This window comes from Cherax quadricarinatus, chromosome 61, assembly GCF_038502225.1.
Source record: "Cherax quadricarinatus isolate ZL_2023a chromosome 61, ASM3850222v1, whole genome shotgun sequence".
Taxonomy (NCBI): Eukaryota; Metazoa; Arthropoda; class Malacostraca; order Decapoda; family Parastacidae; genus Cherax; species Cherax quadricarinatus.
In genome coordinates this window covers 13490815-13510036 of record NC_091352.1, presented here as the reverse complement: position 1 = coordinate 13510036, position 19222 = coordinate 13490815, and the positions used below count along the sequence as shown (strand labels likewise).

Genomic DNA, 19222 nt, shown 5'->3' with positions numbered 1-19222 from the left:
AAGATAATTACATGATTACCTCCAGTGAGAACATCGCACTAGCATTGTTTTATAAGTACTAAGTCCCAAAACCACCTTTCGTTGCGCCATTTAGGACGGGGTTCTTGCCAAATGTTATTTTCAGTAAATATTTTTTTCAGTTAATATTTTTTTTTGCTCATAACTTGGATTGTAGTTCACAACTCAAAGCAAAAGATGGACCGAGAAATGGCTTGTAACTCAGAAAACTCATAGTTGGGGCACTCGTAAGTCAAGGTACCACTGTGTGTCATTGATGTCAGCTAGGCCTGTATACCTTGTACATGTACTTGTAGAAATAAAAACATTATTACAGTATTATTATTATTATTATTATTATTATTATTATTATTATTATACAGTAGACAGTCGTTTAACACGGTAGTTACATTCCTGAAAACGCTGTCTCAAACAAATTGAAGAACTTATGGGAAAAATAGGGTTATGTTCCTGGGAGCCCCCCAAAAAGCCCAACAACCTTTTTTTAGACCTCCAGAACTTACAAAATAAAAGTGAATATGTAATTGTTGTGCATTGTTGTGATATATTACTGCTTAAGACTACAAATGCAACAGAAATAGTAGTATTTACCTTAAATTGTGGGTAATGGTTTTTGACGATGATTGTGAAGAGAGTGGATAGGGATGGTGTGGCCTTATTGGGCTGAGGTGGATGGTTGTTGGTTGTCAGCAGAAGTGGATGGTAGAGGTTCTGGTACTGAAGTCGATGGTTGTATTGGAGTGTGCATAAATTCTGTAATGGAACTCCGGGCTCTTTTACCCTGCAGTACATTATACAGCTTACGGTAAGGCATCATCAGCTGGTCTAGACCCCGTTTCAAAGCACTGCTTCTAGACTCATGAAATCGTAATGACTCCTGTTTTCTTAATCATCATCATCATCTTCTAAGAGCTCATTCACATCTTCATTCATATCTTCAAGACCATCACCTGGTAATCTCCTTACCAGCTGAACAATTTCTTGAACCTGACTCTCAAGCAAGGAAAAACCAGTGAAAGAATTAACTACAGAAAGCCATAACTTTCCCCAGTCTGCATTTAATGTTGATTGGGACACTTCATTCCATGCACTTCTAACATAGCTGATGGCATCTGCTTGGAGTCCAGAGTCCATTGATGCAATTAGTTTTTTCATAACTTTTTTGTGTAGTTACACTTTAATGACTTAATAACTCCTCGATCCAGTGGTTGTATTAGAGATGTATTTGGAGGTAAAAATACAACTTTTACATGTGGGATCACATCCAGCAATGCTTGTGGATGAGTACAGGAATTATCAAGAATGAAGAGAGCCTTGAATACAAGGTTCTTGCTGTGCAGGTAAAACTTGACTTCAGAAATAAAGCTGATGCTTAAATCATCCAATAAATATTTCCTCTGTCATCCATGCTGACTGGTTTGACCTCCAAATTACTGGTAAGGTATTTTTATTACACATTTCAAGCACAAGGATTCTTAGAGTGGTAAATAACCATGGATTTACACTTGAAATCACCTGCCGCATTACCACAAAGGAGCAAGGTGAAGCGATCCTTTGCTGTCTTGAAGCCTGACTGATATAAGTTCGTGTTGACATTTTTTTCCCAAAAAAACTTGATTCACCAGCATTAAACACTTGATGATGAGGGTAGTGTGGGTGGGTGTGAGTGGCTTAGGGGGGGGCCAGGAGATGGTGATAGATCTCCCCCGTTGACACAATGGTGTAACTCACTTACCTACAGACCACCCTGCCCAGAGGGCGACCGCATGCTCAAAATTTTGTCCCCTCACACAACTGTGTTAAACTAATTTTATGAAGTGTTAAACAAAAATATGCTGCAATTCTTCGATTGTGCTATAACAAAAAGGTGTAAGACAAAATAGTGTTAAACGACGGTCTACTGTATTATTATTATTATACATAACTGGCTACTGGGGGGTAGGAGTGGCTGTTAATGACAATCATAGTAGACAAGGAAGAGATTGTTTTCCTAAGCCAGTTACAATAATTAACAATTATACATAGCATGAAAACTAACAAAAGCATAATACGTATAAATTTAAAATTTACATGTATTTACACAGGTATACATGCTAAAGAGTACATTTAAGAAGCTAAAACTGTTTTTGTTAATACCAGAGGATATGTAATATGGGACGCTGCACATTAACCCCTTGACTGTCGAAACCCCAAATCCTGAGGTGTCTCCTGGTGTCGAAAAATTTTTGGAGGGGGAAAAAAAAACTGATGGTAATGACACCAAAAGAACAAAATTTGATGGAAAACTTACGGAATTACACTCTCGCGAAGTTAGCGACCTTGATATTTACGAATTGGTGATTTCGCCCACTTTGAGCTCTATTTTCAGCTAATTCCATTGTTCCAGTCGACCAAACTCATTGCTATTTCTTTAGAACTCCATTTGTTCTATTGATTGAGCACAAGAAATTGCCCATTTACCAATTTCAACCACCCAATAACGTGGTCAGAAATTTGCAATTTGGCCAATTTCACGCAAATTAAAAAATATGAGTTTCAAAATAGGGCCCAGAATGAACAATGCAGACATTCTTGGCTGTAAAATAACATTTTCTTTGATCATCAGTCACATCTCCGGGCCCATCTGAGATTACTCTTGCTTTCTATTTTGAATTTTTATTCAAACAAATAATAGATAATTTACTGCTATGCAGACTACTGCAATATTGTAATAATTGTATAAATACATGTAATGTCAACCCATTCATGACTGCATATCAGAATGGCTAGTTGGACATTTATTGGACAATGACATTTGTTTACTTTTGAACATCGGCAAAAATCAAACATTTCCCCAACTTTGAGCTCCATTTCAAGGTTCTTTTCACAGTAAAACCAATCAAAATCACCTCTATTTCTATAATACGTTTTCCATTCTATCAAATGAGACCAAGAAAACGAGAATACAACCATAAATACTATACGAAAATACACCACAAAGTCGGCGTTTTAATCCAAAAAAACGGTCGGAGTTTTTTTTCTCATTATGCACTGCATGCTGCAGGATTTTTTTTATATGGTGCACACTGACCACACAGACCCATTCTCTCACATGTGGGCCTACCAGCTTTCTCCTACTTGATTTGAATTTGAGTACAGTGGAACCTCTACTTGCGAGTTTAATCCATTCCCTGACCTTACTCGCAACTGGATTTGCTTGTTTGCAGAGTCAGTTTTCCTCATTTAAATTAACTGAAATGCAATTAATCCGTTCCAGTGGAATTCTGTACTTCAATAATTTCGCTAATATCAACTCTACGGCTTATTTATCTATCTAACTTCATCTAATATGACATAAACAATATAAATAACATAGAAACCTGATATATACTCTAACATGAATAAAATATGTCATTCATGTAGTGGTATGGGCAGTGTCGGCGGTGGACTAGAGTTTTTCTGGAGACCGGGCAAAATACTTCATGAATAATTTCGCTAATATCATCTATACGGCTTATTTATACACGTATCACAGTTCATCTTATATGACATAACAAACAATATAAATAACATAGAAACATGATATATACTCTAGAATGAATAAAATATGTCATTATGTAATAGGTGGAGGCAGCCACAACCGCTCCCTCTTTGTTGTGGTAAACACTGCCATCTAGTGACGGCCTTTTGACGCTGTCTATTATTATAGTTATTATATGTAGTACATTATTATTAATTTTTTTTATTTTTTTTTTTATTATCACACTGGCCTATTCCCACCAAGGCAGGGTGGCCCGAAAAAGAAAAACTTTCACCATCATTCACTCCATCACTGTCTTGCCAGAAGGGTGCTTTACACTACAGTTTTTAAACTGCAACATTAACACCCCTCCTTCAGAGTGCAGGCACTGTACTTCCCATCTCCAGGACTCAAGTCCGGCCTGCCGGTTTCCCTGAACCCCTTCATAAATGTTACTTTGCTCACACTCCAACAGCACGTCAAGTATTAAAAACCATTTGTCTCCATTCACTCCTATCAAACACGCTCACGCATGCCTGCTGGAAGTCCAAGCCCCTCGCACACAAAACCTCCTTTACCCCCTCCCTCCAACCTTTCCTAGGCCGACCCCTATCCCGCCTTCCTTCCACTACAGACTGATACACTCTTGAAGTCACTCTGTTTCGCTCCATTCTCTCTACATGTCCGAACCACCTCAACAACCCTTCCTCAGCCCTCTGGACAACAGTTTTGGTAATAATCCCGCACCTCCTCCTAACTTCCAAACTATGAATTCTCTGCATTATATTCACACCACACATTGCCCTCAGACATGACATCTCCACTGCCTCCAGCCTTCTCCTCGCTGCAACATTCATCACCCATGCTTCACACCCATATAAGAGTGTTGGTAAAACTATATTCTCATACATTCCCCTCTTTGCCTCCAAGGACAAAGTTCTTTGTCTCCACAGACTCCTAAGTGCACCACTCACCCTTTTCCCCTCATCAATTCTATGATTCACCTCATCTTTCATAGACCCATCCGCTGACACGTCCACTCCCAAATATCAAAATACATTCACCTCCTCCATACTCTCTCCCTCCAATCTGATATCCAATCTTTCATCACCTAATCTTTTTGTTATCCTCATAACCTTACTCTTTCCTGTATTCACTTTTAATTTTCTTCTTTTGCACACCCTACCAAATTCATCCACCAATCTCTGCAACTTCTCTTCAGAATCTCCCAAGAGCACAGTGTCATCAGCAAAGAGCAACTGTGACAACTCCCACTTTATGTGTGATTCTTTATCTTTTAACTCCACGCCTTTTGCCAAGACCCTCGCATTTACTTCTCTTACAACCCCATCTATAAATATATAAAACAACCATGGTGACATCACACATCCTTGTCTAAGGCCTACTTTTACTGGGAAATAATTTCCCTCTTTCCTACATACTCTAACTTGAGCCTCACTATCCTCGTAAAAACTCTTCACTGCTTTCAGTAACCTACCTCCTACACCATACACCTGCAACATCTGCCACATTGCCCCCCTATCCACCCTGTCATACGCCTTTTCCAAATCCATAAATGCCACAAAGACCTCTTTAGCCTTATCTAAATACTGTTCACTTATATGTTTCACTGTAAACACCTGGTCCACACACCCCCCCCTACCTTTCCTAAAGCCTCCTTGTTCATCTGCTATCCTATTCTCCGTCTTACTCTTAATTCTTTCAATAACAACTCTACCATACACTTTACCAGGTATACATTATTATTATACGTATATGTATTATTATACATATATTATTATTATATTATTATTATTATATAAATAATTTGTAATTTTTATTCACACAACAAATATAAGATTTACTGTTATTCCTTACTGCAATAATTGTATAAATAATGTCAACCCATTCACGACTGCATATTGGAATGGACAATGACATCACGTCATTTGTTTACTCCGAAACAGCCAAGCAATGGACCATTTCGCCTAGGTTGAGCTCTATTTCAGGGTACTTTTCGTTGTGAAAGCAATTAAAATCATATCTATTTCTGTAATATATCTCCATTCTATCAAATGAGACCAAAAAAACGAGAATACAACCATAAAAACCATTTGAAATTACCGCAAAGGGGTGGCTAATTGCTGAGAAGTGAACTCCATTATTTATGCTTTAGATTTCTTTCAATTTTAGTGCACGTTAAGAAGCATCTTTCCATCATACACTGCCCAAGTTTCAATAAGATAGTTCAACAAACAAATGAGATACAGTTCCCAAGATCAAGAGCAAGAGTCCCTCACCAGTGTCAAGGAACCTGCCTTGAGGTCTGCTCGCTTGTGGAAATTTTGTTCGCGTATGGAAGCAAAAAATCGACCCATCGACTGCTCGTATTTGGAAAAACTCGCACATGGACACGCTTGCAAGTAGAGGTTCCACTGTATATATATATATATATGTCAAACACGGTAGCTCATAAGACGTATACTACATACGACCGAAACAGTCAAAGGGTTAATAATGTACTGTGGTGGCTAACGCTAAATGAAGTTTTGCTGAAAAACCAGAACTGCAATCTTCTATAAACTAGTAATTGTAATGCAGACAAGGAAAGCAGTACAAAGTTATGCAAACCAAAAGCATTTTTAGTGTAATTAAGTAGTGCTATATTAGACTGCAAGAATTTTACAATTTAAATTTACCATATGAATGCTGGTAATACAAGATAATAAACAAGTAAGTTTTACCACTGAAGAAAAAGAAATGATGTTGCAGTGTCTGACACTGCAACATCATGGGAACTTAATACAAAGAATTCTTCGACCTTGTCCAACCTTTGGACGAAGACCTACTTCGACTAGTGAATGGTACCACTATGACCCCACCGCCTCCTGCTTCGCCTCACCTGAATACAGTATATAAGCCACTTCTACGGCCCTATGCTGTACTTTCTACAAGATTGATAGACTGAACACATCAACTCCAGGCTGAGAGACTGATTACTTCAAACTCCTCCTCTCCTTACACCCTTCTGATTTGTACTGGACTGATAAAGCCACTGTGTGGCGAAACATTTCTTCAATAAAGATTCCCATATGTTACATAAGTGTGTCAATCTTCAACTTGTCAGTTTTAAACCATTTATCACATAATATTATTATAAAGAGCAGTATTAAACTTGAGGGTAGATTTCATGCTGGTAAGTATGGTATACCTGGAGAGGGTTTCGGGGGTCAATGCCCCCACAGCCTGGTCTGAGACCAGGCTTCTTGGTGGATCAGGGTCTGATCAACCAGGCTGTTAGTGCTGGCTGCATGCAAACTGACGTATAAACCACAGCCCGGCTAGTCAGGTACTGACGTACAAACCACAGCCCAGCTGGTCAGGTACTCGACTTTACGTGCCTGTCCAGTACCCTCTTAACCCTTAAACGGTCCAAACGTATATATACGTTCACTTGCGTAGTGCCCCAAATTTTTTGAGGAAAAAAGAAATCTTTTCTTTTAAAAGGAAAAAAGAGCATATGGTACCCAGGCATCCCCAATTATTTTAATATGGAACACAGTGAGTGCACACACCCATTCTCTCATGTCTAGGTGACTCAGGCTTATTGTGGCAATGTTGAATGAATGACAAAGAAAACGTATACAGTGGACCCCCGCATAACGATATTAATCCGTTCACGAGAGCTCATTGGTATGCGAAATTATCGTTATGCGAATGAATTTTCCCCATAAGAAATAATGGAAATCAAATTAATCAGTGCAAGACACCCAAAAGTACGAAAAAAAAAATTTTACCACATGAAATATACATTTTCCTACACACAAAGAGAAGGATACATGCACAATAGTAGAGTAATAGATGCACAATATATATTGTGCATGTACTACTCTACTAAATGAAGAATAAATGACACCTTTATTGAAGATGCAGCAATGACTGATGAGACACTGTGTCCTGGGAGTGCCTTTTCCTCCTGAGTACTGTAGGTCCTGTTTGGCATTTTCTTCCAGAACAGGCCTTATCACACTGTGTATGCCACTACGATTCTTAAATCTCTCAAACCAACCTTTGCTGGCTTTAAATTCACCAATATGAGCACTAGTTCCAGGCATTTTTCCTTGTTCACCTGGGTGTTAGTCGACCGGTGTGGGTTGCATCCTGGGAGACAAGATTAAGGACCCCAATGGAAATAAGTTAGACAGTCTTTGATGACACTGACTTTTTTGGGTTATCCTGGGTGGCTAACAACGGTGCTACAGCAGCAGCAGCAGCAGCTGACAGTGCTACAGCAGCAGCTGACAGTGCTACAGCAGCAGCAGACGGTGCTACAGCAGCAGCAGATGGTACTACAGCAGCAGCAGCAGCTGATGGTGCTACAGCAGCAGCAGCAGCTGACAGTGCTACAGCAGCAGCAGCAGCAGCTGACAGTGCTACAGCAGCAGCAGCAGCAGCTGACAGTGAAGCAGCAGCTGACAGTGCTACAGCAGCAGCTGACAGTGCTACAGCAGCAGCTGACAGTGCTACAGCAGCAGCTGACAGTGCTACAGCAGCAGCTGACAGTGCTACAGCAGCAGCTGACAGTGCTACAGCAGCAGCAGACGGTGCTACAGCAGCAGCAGATGGTACTACAGCAGCAGCTGACGGTGGTACAGCAGCAGCAGCAGCTGACGGTGGTACAGCAGCAGCAGCAGCTGATGGTGCTACAGCAGCAGCAGCAGCTGACAGTGCTACAGCAGCAGCAGCTGACAGTGCTACAGCAGCAGCAGCTGACAGTGCTACAGCAGCAGCAGCAGCTGACAGTGCTACAGCAGCAGCAGCAGCTGACAGTGCTACAGCAGCAGCAGCAGCTGACAGTGCTACAGCAGCAGCTGACAGTGCTACAGCAGCAGCAGATGGTGCTACAGCAGCAGCAGACGGTACTACAGCAGCAGCAGATGGTACTACAGCAGCAGCAGCAGCAGCTGACGGTGGTACAGCAGCAGCAGCAGCAGCAGCTGACAGTGCTACAGCAGCAGCAGCAGCAGCAGTTGACCATGGTACCACAGTATTTCAATAATATTTCTCACCCTTTTTACCACAGGGTTTGGCACTAGAAGCTTTCTTGGGGCCCATGGTCACTTATTTTGCAGATAAAATCACCAAAAACGCTGTAATAATACGAAATGTTCCGATTGTATGCTTGGATGTTACTGCGGAGGCTGGCTTGTAAACAATGCCACCGGCGGAACATGTGAGGCTGGCTCAGGCCGCACATTAGACGCGTCTCGGATGAATAGCGTTGAGCGGGTTTTTTAGCGGTATGCGAGGCAAAAATCTTAGCGATAAAATGTATCGGTATGCGGATTTAACGTTATGTGATGCCAACAGTATGTAACTTGTACACAAACCAGACGTGTACACTTTGTTTACAAAACTTACCTTCGCCTGGTTTGTTTACATAACTCTGCGCCTGTCCTCTCTCATGCACTCATTCTTTCTCTCTCTCATTTATTCGTTTTATCTCATTTACTTACTCCTGACCCTACATTAAGACTACAAATATTTTAAGGTAAGTAATGAGTGAACTGTATATACATTTTATCGCTCTGGGATGCTTAAATATCATGGAATATATGTGTGGGTGGGTTGGCCTGGTATGGTAGCCCGGCTGACTACCATACATACCACACTTGATTTTTTACAATAAATACTACTCATCTCACCCTATATTTTAAGGTAAGTAATGAGTGAACTGTATATACATTTTATCGCTCTGGGATGCTTAAATATCATAGAATTGTATGTGTGGGTGGGGTGGCCTGGTATGGTGGCCTGGCTGACTACCATACATACCACACTTGATTTCTTACAATAAATACTACTTGTCTCACCCTAGATTATGACTATAAATATTTTAAGGTAAGTAATGAGTGCACTATGTGTGTATTGTACTTTTTATTGTTTTTTGATGCCTGGTTCTATTGCTAACTTAATATATGTTAGTGTAAACTTGTTATCTAGTGTTTGTATGCATTTGTAAGTGGAAAAAAAGGGTGTTCCACTTTACGGCGGTTTCCGCTTTACGGCGGTAGCCTGGAACCTAACCAGCCGTATAAGTGGGGCCTTCCTGTACTTTCAACATCTGCCACATTGCTCCTCTATCCACTCTATCATATGCCTTTTCTAAACCCATAAATGCAATAAAAACTTCCCTACCTTTATCTAAATACTGTTCACATATATGCTTCAATGTAAACACTTGATCTACACATCCCCTACCCACTCCGAATCCTCCTTGCTCATCCACAATCCTATATTCTGTCTTATCTCTAATTCTTTCAATTATAACCCTACTGTACACTTTTCCTGGTATACTCGATAAACTTATTCCTCTATAATTTTTACAATCTCTTTTGTCCCCTTTCCCTTTATATAAAGGGACTATACATGCTCTCCGCCAATCCCTAGGTACCTTCCCCTCTTTCATACATTTATTAAACAAAAGTACCAACCACTCCAACACTATATCCCCCCTGCTTTTAACATTTCTGTCATGATCCCATCAGTTCCAGCTGCTTTACCCCCTTTCATTCTACGTAATGCCTCATGTACCTCCCCCACACTTACATTCTGCTCTTCTTTACTACTAAAAGATGGTATACCTCCCTGACCAGTGCATGAAATTACCACCTCCCTTTCTTCCTCAACATTTAAAAGTTCCTCAAAATATTCTCGCCATCTACCTAATACCTCCCTCTCCCCATCTACTAACTCCCCTACTCTGTTCTTAACTGACAAATCCATACTTTCGCTAGGCTTTCTTAACTTGTTTAACTCCAAAATTTTTTCTTATTTTCATTAAAATTTCTTGACAGTGCCTCTCCCACTCTATCATCTGCTCTCCTTTTTACTCTCTCACCACTCTCTTCACCTTTCTATTACTCTCCCTATACTCTGCTCTTCTTATAACACTTCTGCTTTGTAAAAACCTCTCATAAGCTAACTTTTTCTCTTTTATCACACACTTTACTTTATTATTCCACCAATCACTCCTTTCCTCCTGCCCCCACCCTCCTATAACCACAAACTTCTGCCCCACATTCTAATACTGCATTTTTAAAACTATTCCAATGCTCTTCAACCCCCCCACTACTCATCTTTGCACTAGCCCACCTTTCTGCCAATAGTCGCTTATATCTCACCCGAACTTCCTCCTCCCTTAGTTTATACACTTTCACCTCCCTCTAAGTACAAACATAATTAGCTATGCTATGACAGTCAGTTTATACAAGAGAGAAACTGCTGGGTAGACTGCCTTTATTTAGATTAAAAAAACAAAACAGCTTTTGTTGTGTTCTCCATAAAAGACAAATCTGGAGCTACAAAACACAGTATTTAAAGATAAGCTACAGATTTCTTGTATGAAAAGAAAAGGCAGCTAAAGGAAAAAAAATTCACATGTACATGTATATAAAGAATGAAGTATCCTCAGTATCAAGGAAAATGTAATATGTACATGATGATACATAATATTTATAAACTAATACACACCATGTATATAGAATACATATATACATACATACATATCTGAATAACTCACAAATATATCATACATAGTTAATACTCTTAGATAAAAGGACACATGCACCTAACGTGACAGTTAACTGTGGCAGAGTTTCCCTAGCCAGAAGTTTGGTCAAGCTTGACAAAGCTCCTGGAGAGCGAAACATTGCCATAGTAAAATGTCACATTAGTGTTAATTAAGAATGACATTTACCATGAATAAAATTGTGGGATTAAATACAGTGGACCCCCGCATACCGTTGGCATCACATAACGTTAAATCCGCATACCAATACATTTTATCGCTAAGATTTTGCCTCGCATACTGCTAAAAAACCCGCTCAACGCTATTCATCCGAGACGCGTCAAATGTGCGGCCTGAGCCAGCCTCACATGTTCCGCCGGTGGCATTGTTTACCAGCCAGCCTCCGCGGTAACATCCAAGCATACAATCGGAACATTTCGTATTATTACAATTTTATTTTATCTGCAAAATAAATGACCATGGACTCCAAGAAAGCTTCTAGTGCCAACCCTACATGAATAGGGTGAGAATTACTATAGAGATGAAGAAAGAGATCATTGCTAAGTATGAAAGTGGAGTGCGTGTCTCCGAGCTGGCCAGGTTGTATAGTAAACCCCAATCAACCATCGCTACTATTGTGTCCAACAAAACGGCAATCAAGGAAGCTGTTCTTGTCAAAGGTTCAACTGTGTTTTTGAAACAGAGATCGCAAGTGATAGAAGATGTTGAGAGACTCTTATTGGTGTGGATAAATGAAAAACAGATAGCAGGAGATAGCATCTCTCAGGTGATCATAAGTGAAAAGGCTAGGAAGTTGCATGAGGATTTAATTAAAAAAATGTCTGCAACTAGTGATGATGTGAGTGAATTTAAGGCCAGCAAAGGTTGGTTCGAGAGATTTAAGAAGCATAGTGGCATACATAGTGTGATAAGGCATGGTGAGGCTGCCAGTTCGGACCACAAAGCAGCTGAAAAATATGTGCAGGAATTCAAGGATTACATAGACAGTGAAGGACTGGAACCTGAACAAGTGTTTAATTGCAATGAAACAGGCCTGTTTTGGAAGAAAATGCCAAGCAGGACCTACATTACTCAGGAGGAAAAGGCACTCCCAGGACATATGCCTATGAAAGACAGGCTTACTCTTCTCATGTGTTCCAATGCTAGTGGTGATTGCAAAGTGAAGCCTTTATTAGTGTATCACTCTGAAACTCCCAGAGCGTTCAGGCAAAAGAATATCCTCAAGGCTAATTTGTGTGTGCTGTGGAGTGCAAACAGTAAGGCATGGGTCACTAGGGACTTTTTCTATGACTGGTTACACCAAGCATTTGCCCCCAATGTGAAAAATTACCCAACTGAAAAGAAATTAGACCTTAAGTGCCTCCTGGTGTTAGACAATGCCCCTGGTCATCCTACAGACGTGGCAGAGCGACTTCGTGGGGACATGAGCTTCATTAAGGTGAAGTTTTTGCCTCCTTATACCACTCCTCTCCTGCAGCCCATGGACCAGCAGGTTATTGCAAACTTCAAAAAACTGTACACAAAAGCTCTGTTTGAAAGGTGCTTTGTAGTGACCTCAGAAACTCAACTGACTCTAAGAGAGTTTTGGAGAGAGCACTTTAATATCCTCAATTGTGTAAACCTTATAGGTAAGGCTTGGGAGGAAGTGACTAAGAGGACCTTGAACTCTGCTTGGAAGAAACTGTGGCCAGAATGTGTAGACAAAAGGGATTTTGAAGGGTTTCAGGCTAACCCTGAGAGGAGTATGCCAATTGAGGAATCCATTGTGGCATTGGGAAAGTCCTTGGGGTTGGAGGTTAGTGGGGATGATGTGGAAGAGTTGGTTGAGGAGGACAATGAAGAACTAACCACTGATGAGCTGCTAGATCATCTTCATCAGCATGAGGCCAGACCTGAGGAAACTGCTTCGGAGGAGGGGAGAGAGAAATTGAAGAAGTTGCCTACTTCAAAGATTAAGGAAATGTGTGTAATGTGGCTTAACGTGCAAACCTTTTTTGATGACAATCACCCTAACACAGCTATTGCAAGCCGTGCTGGTGACTATTACACTGACAATGTTGTAAACCACTTTAGGAAAGTCATAAAGGAACGGGAGGTGCAGGCCTCTATGGACAGATATGTTGTGCGACAGAAGTCCAGTGACTCTCAAGCTGGTCCTAGTGGCATTAAAAGAAGAAGGGAAGTAACCCCAGAAAAGGACTTGACACCTCAAGTCTTATTGGAAGGGGATTCCCCTTCTAAACACTAAGACTCTCTCCTCCTCCCATCCCATCAATTTGATCATCACCAGATCTTCAATAAAGGTAAGTGTCATGTAACTGTGCATGTCTTTTTCAGTTTGTGTATTAAAATTAATATTTCATGTGGTAAAAAAATTTTTTTTTCATACTTTGGGGTGTCTTGCATGGATTAATTTGATTTCCATTATTTCTTATGGGGAAAATTCATTCGCATAACGATAATTTCGCATAACAATGAGCTCTCAGGAACGGATTAATATCGTTATGCGGGGGTCCACTGTACTCATGACAAAATGCATTATAAAACAAATGAAATACAGTAGACTGTCATTTAACACAAGTTTATTTTGCACCATCTGGTCATAGCACAATTGAAAAATTGCGGCACAATTTTATACAACACTTTGTAAAATTAACTTTACATGGTTCCATTTGTGGGTGCGGGAAAAAATTTCCCATGCTCAAGCTGCAGCCTTGCTGTGGGTCAGCACATAAGAATGAGGTAAATATGAGTTTGTGTGATGACTGACTGACTTGACTGATTTACTGACTTACTTGAAGTTAGACTTTTTCACTGAAGAGGACCCTGAAACGGTATCTAGAGCAGCTGATGCCTTACCATCGGTTGTATAATGAATGTACTGCTAGGTAAAATAGAACAGAAATCCATTACAGAATTTATGCACACTTGAGTACAACCACTGACTATAGTACCAGAACCTCTACCATCCACCTCAGTTCAGTAGGGCCACAACATAACTCTCCACTCTCCACTGTCATCCACAACCACCAGCACTCATAATTTAAGGTAAGAAATGCTATTATTTCTGTTGCATCTATAATATTAAGCAGTGAAAACAACATAATACATCACAACAATGAACTACAATTACACAGTCACTTTTTTTTTTGTAAGATCTGTTGGTCTAAAAAAAAGCTGTTTGGCTTTTTAGGGGCTCCCAGGAACATAACCCTATTTTTCCCACAAGTTCTTCAGTTCATCTAACATGGTTTTGCCTAACAGCATTTTCAGGAACGTTATATGAATGTCTACTGCAATATATTTAGAAGAGTACTCATGACAGCTTTGCAAAACCTATACACAGGAGAACTCTCCACTAGTAAGAAACTATCCGAGTCTTTTCCAGACCATTAGTGACTTCGAAATGTTGGCAAGATCACTGGTACTCACTAGGTCTCATCGCCATTAAATTATGCAATTAATCAAATATGATATAGCTTGATCAAAGATGGTACTGGATCAAATACCAACAGGTAGTGTATGCAAATAAGATAGGTGCAGTACTGCAATGTTTATAATGGAAACTTTTCACTCACTGGGAGTTTTGACAAAGCTCCCAGTGAGTGAAACATTTGCATTAATGTCCTAATGCTGTGCTTATATTTTATTTACAAGATATATGGGAAACTGGCATCAGGCGAAGTCACCAACTTTTCAAATTACAAACATCAAGACTTATTTTCTTCTTGTTCTTGTTGGGTTTGTAAGGGCCACTGACTGCTTATGCTCTATTAAGCTCTGCTTTCTGATGCACGCAGAAGAGACATTGCCCAAAGCTGGGGGATGAATGAAAGGGGAACAGAAATCCCTCTGCAAATAAACAGAAACGAAATTCCCAAGTAGGCCAGGCGGATTCCCCTTGCCAAGTCCCAGCAGAGTGGATGCCCACACCCTCACCAGAGTTCAGGAACCAGCCTCCACCAAAACTGTTAAAAAAATAAATGCAGAGCAGAAAAATGGAGTTCATGAATGGTGTCCCTCCTGTAGTGCCCAGCAGGCAGAATACGATGAGGACAAATATCTGAGAGGTCAAGAATTATCCTAGCAGCAGGTTCCTGTGGAAGGGGGGGCCTGCTGTTGACTCAGGTGGGGTTTAGGCAAGAGGAGTCCACCTAACCAAATTGGAAACATTGTTCCAGTCACTCTTTCTGGAGGAAACCTTGATTCCTTTTATCATTCCCACTTAGATTTGGGCAACACTTTCCCTAGACTCCCAGGAGGCAGGCTCAATTAGTTGGTGGCTTGGTTGGCAATGCTCTCGCCTCACACACTGAGTGTCCATGGTTCAATCTCTGACATGAGTGGAAATGCTGGGCATGTTTCCTTACACCTGCTGTCCCTGTTCACCTAGCAATAAGTAGGTACCTGGGTTTAGTCAAATGTGGGTCGCATCCTGGGGGGACAAGATTGAAAGACCCCAATGAAAATAAGACAGACAATCCTCAATTACACACTAACTTTCTTGGGTTATCCTGGGTGGCTAACCCTCTGAGTTAAAAATTCAAACAAATGTGAACAACACACAGTAAGTTTAGTGACTTGTTACAATATAACCACATACAGTGTTATTACAAGTAATTCAACAACATAATTTAGGTTCAAGTTAAATTTGATTACATTAGGTTAATGCTTGAAGGAGGGGTGTTAATGTTGCAGTCTTATAACTGTAGCGTAAGCATGACTCTGGCAAGACAGTGATGGAGTGAAAGATGATGAAAGTTTTTCTTTTTCAGGCCACCCTGCCTTGGTGGGAAATGGCCCATGTATTAAAAAAAAAAAACTGCTTGTCAATGGTTTCACTAAATTTATGTATGGGAAAGCTTTTCAACAGGAAGATATCAGGACCTCTGACCAATCAACAAATTGGGAATGCTGATGAGATTACTTACTATATTAGGCACTATAAATAACATCCCAGCACCAAAAAATTACAACTTCACATGATTAACCGTAACTGCCCAACCAACCAACTGCCGTCCTATGCTACATCTACTGGTTACATACTACTGTATATGTATACATAAAAATGTTGGTTGCACAAATACATGGGTGGGTGTAAGTAGGACCTACCTAGCATGGTCAGTAGGCCTACAGCAATTTACTTTGTTTTTATGCAATGCGTAAGAAGCTCTTGACAACGTAACTTTACACACATATGCTATACAAGTACATGGGGGAGATGGGGGGGGAATACACCTACAGCATTACTGATCAAATGGTTGAGTTGATAAATTACACACATGTGCAACACTTCGAGTATTTTTATCATGGTAACATTTTGCCACATGGTGACTTCTTCAGTTCAATATAGAGAAGAATGGTAGAAGATCAGGAGTTTAAGATAATCAGTCCCTCAGCCTGGAGTCAATGTAATTAGTCCACCAGCTTTGATGGACTGATTACAGAAGAAGCTTGAGGTACTCAGTTCCTTAACCTGAAGTCAATGTAATCAGTTCAAGACTGATGGACTGATTACATCGACTCCAGGCTGAGGGACTGATTACCTCGAATTCCTCCTGATCTTCATTCATTCTTCTCTGTATTGGACTGAAGAAGCCACTGTGTGGCAAAGCGCTTTCCACAATAAAGATACCTAAGTGTTGCACATTTGTTTAATATATCAACTTGTCGGTTCTCTGAGCCATTTATCTACAAATGGTGGTCACTACAGGGGGGAAGGGAGGGGGGGGGACGATGGTGGGATCTTAATAATCAACGAAACAAAGAGTCCACCTACAGCAAAAGCATCTGGAACGGGCCTAGGTCTTATATTGGAGCTAGTGATATCAGCTGTCATGGTCTTGCTGGGGCTTACCTCACCCACTCTGTAACTTCAACAGAAACCAACGAAACAAAGTCTTGACCGTGTTGGAGCCTCAAGCCAGCTTTTTTGAGGTTTTGAGGGTGAAGTTTGGCGAAATCCAGTTGATTAGGGGACAGGGGGGCCAAAGCGTTAATTTTGACATTAACAAGGAGAGAGTGGAATAGGTTGTGATACTCACAGGGGGAGAAAAACGCTAAATATATGAACAGGGAGCCATTATTGACAACGAGTTATGTTAAACATGGCGTGGCTAGTGTTTGTGCCAGGCTTCCCACACACACACACCTTGTATGTCTCTCTTATGTATACAACACACATTTTTGTAGAGCAAGTTACATCATTAATCTGGCCACTAATAAAACTTATAGATCCCCTGTGGCGAAAGGAACAAATAAAAAAGTAGAAACGTTTATTTATGCTTTTAGTGATACAAAAATCGATAGGCTGCCATCCTTTACAAGGAAATAAATATTTGTATTTGTATTGTATCCTTTCAAAGTCATCAAATTTAGTAAATATTATATGTTACATTCCTATTGTTTAAATATATATTTAGCATAATGAATATAAATGAAGGCAGCTGAGAGTCCATATAATATGACTTTGCTGATGATGGAACCGCCGCCTCTGTAAGTTTTTATCCCCTCATGGAAGGTTCCTTGATGTTGGTGAGGGGCTCTTGATTTAGGGAATTGGATCTGTGCTCCAGTTCCCCGAATTAAGCCTGAATGCCTTCCACATCCCCCCCCCCCGGGCGCTGTATAATCCTATGGGTTTAGCGCTTCCCCTTTGATTATAATAATAATAATGTAAGTTTTTATTTAGGCTTTCACTGCCCTACATAATGAAAAATAAATTACAATAGTCTTGAGAGCCCATGATTTTATGGGCATAAAAAAGCACATTATATGGATTTTACTCAGGATAACCAAATAAAATGAAAGGTCAATATTGATTTCAGGTCCTCTTTTGAGTTGATCGATAATTTATTTCTTAAAATGTCCAGTGTAAAGAGGGTTAAATGAGTTTATTTAAAAACAAATGGTAAGAAACGTAACCTAACCTAGGGAAACTCAACCTGAAATAGTCTGACGTAATTAACTTGACTCAACCAGCGGTTGTTGTTGTTGCTTTTCAAAGGGCTACGTCAGCATTTGAGTCCTCCGCCAGAGGTAGATATGGGCACGAAACGTTCTTGTTTATATTCTTTACACGTTTGTTTACGCTGCTGCTATACTGGCCGATTACGTGACTCAGTACGTGCCGCTCATGACAAAATAAACGTATTATTTTATCTATTTCTAGATAAAAATCTGCACAAGAAATAATTGTTACCGAGGTATAACATGTTTGCATTTTACATAATAATATGCGTGAGTTTAGACCAGGACCTAAACTCAATATTGACAAGGGTAAACAATATGACTATTTCCATTGAAAGATTTCATTTTTTTTTTTGCTTACTTGTTTTAGGAAACCCCCGTCCTATATGATGGAGTATGATCCGATAACCATCCTATGTGATGGAGTATGATCCGATAACCATCCTATGTGATGGAGTATGATCCGATAACCATCCTATGTGATGGAGTATGATCCGATAACCATCCTATGTGATGGAGTATGATCCGATAACCATCCTATGTGATGGAGTATGATCCGATAACCATCCTATGTGATGGAGTATGATCCGATAACCATCCTATGTGATGGAGTATGATCCGATAACCATCCTATGTGATGGAGTATGATCCAAAAACCATCATGTGTGATGGAGAATGATCCGAAAACCATCCTATGTGATGGAGTGTGATCCGATAACCATCCTATGTGATGGAGTGTGATCCGAAAACCATCCTGTGTGATGGAGTATGATCCGAAAACCATCCTATGTGATGGAGTGTGATCCGATAACCATCCTATGTGATGGAGTGTGATCCGATAACCATCCTATGTGATGGAGTATGATCTGAAAACCATCCTATGTGATGGAGTATGGTCCGAAAACCATCCTATGTGATGGAGTATGATCCAAAAACCATCCTGTGTGATGGAGTATGATCCGAAAACCATCCTATGTGATGGAGTATGATCCGAAAACCATCCTGTGTGATGGAGTATGATCCAAAAACCATCCTGTGTGATGGAGTATGATCCGAAAACCCTCCTATGTGATGGAGTATGATCCGATAACCATCCTATGTGATGGAGTATGATCTGATAACTATCCTATGTGATGAAGTATGGT

General features: G+C 40.3%; 1 protein-coding gene across 1 annotated transcript in view; it reads right to left on the bottom strand.

Moving 5' to 3' along the window:
• LOC128699329 (SWI/SNF-related matrix-associated actin-dependent regulator of chromatin subfamily E member 1) overlaps positions 1–17266 on the bottom strand; it is a 146771-nt gene extending 129505 nt beyond the window's left edge. The window contains exon 1 of the mRNA XM_070098243.1: positions 16888–17266. Coding sequence (XP_069954344.1) covers positions 16888–16947 — 60 coding nt within the window. The 5' untranslated portion in view covers positions 16948–17266. The remainder of the gene's footprint in view (positions 1–16887) is intronic.
• Between the last annotated feature and the right edge of the window lie 1956 nt (positions 17267–19222).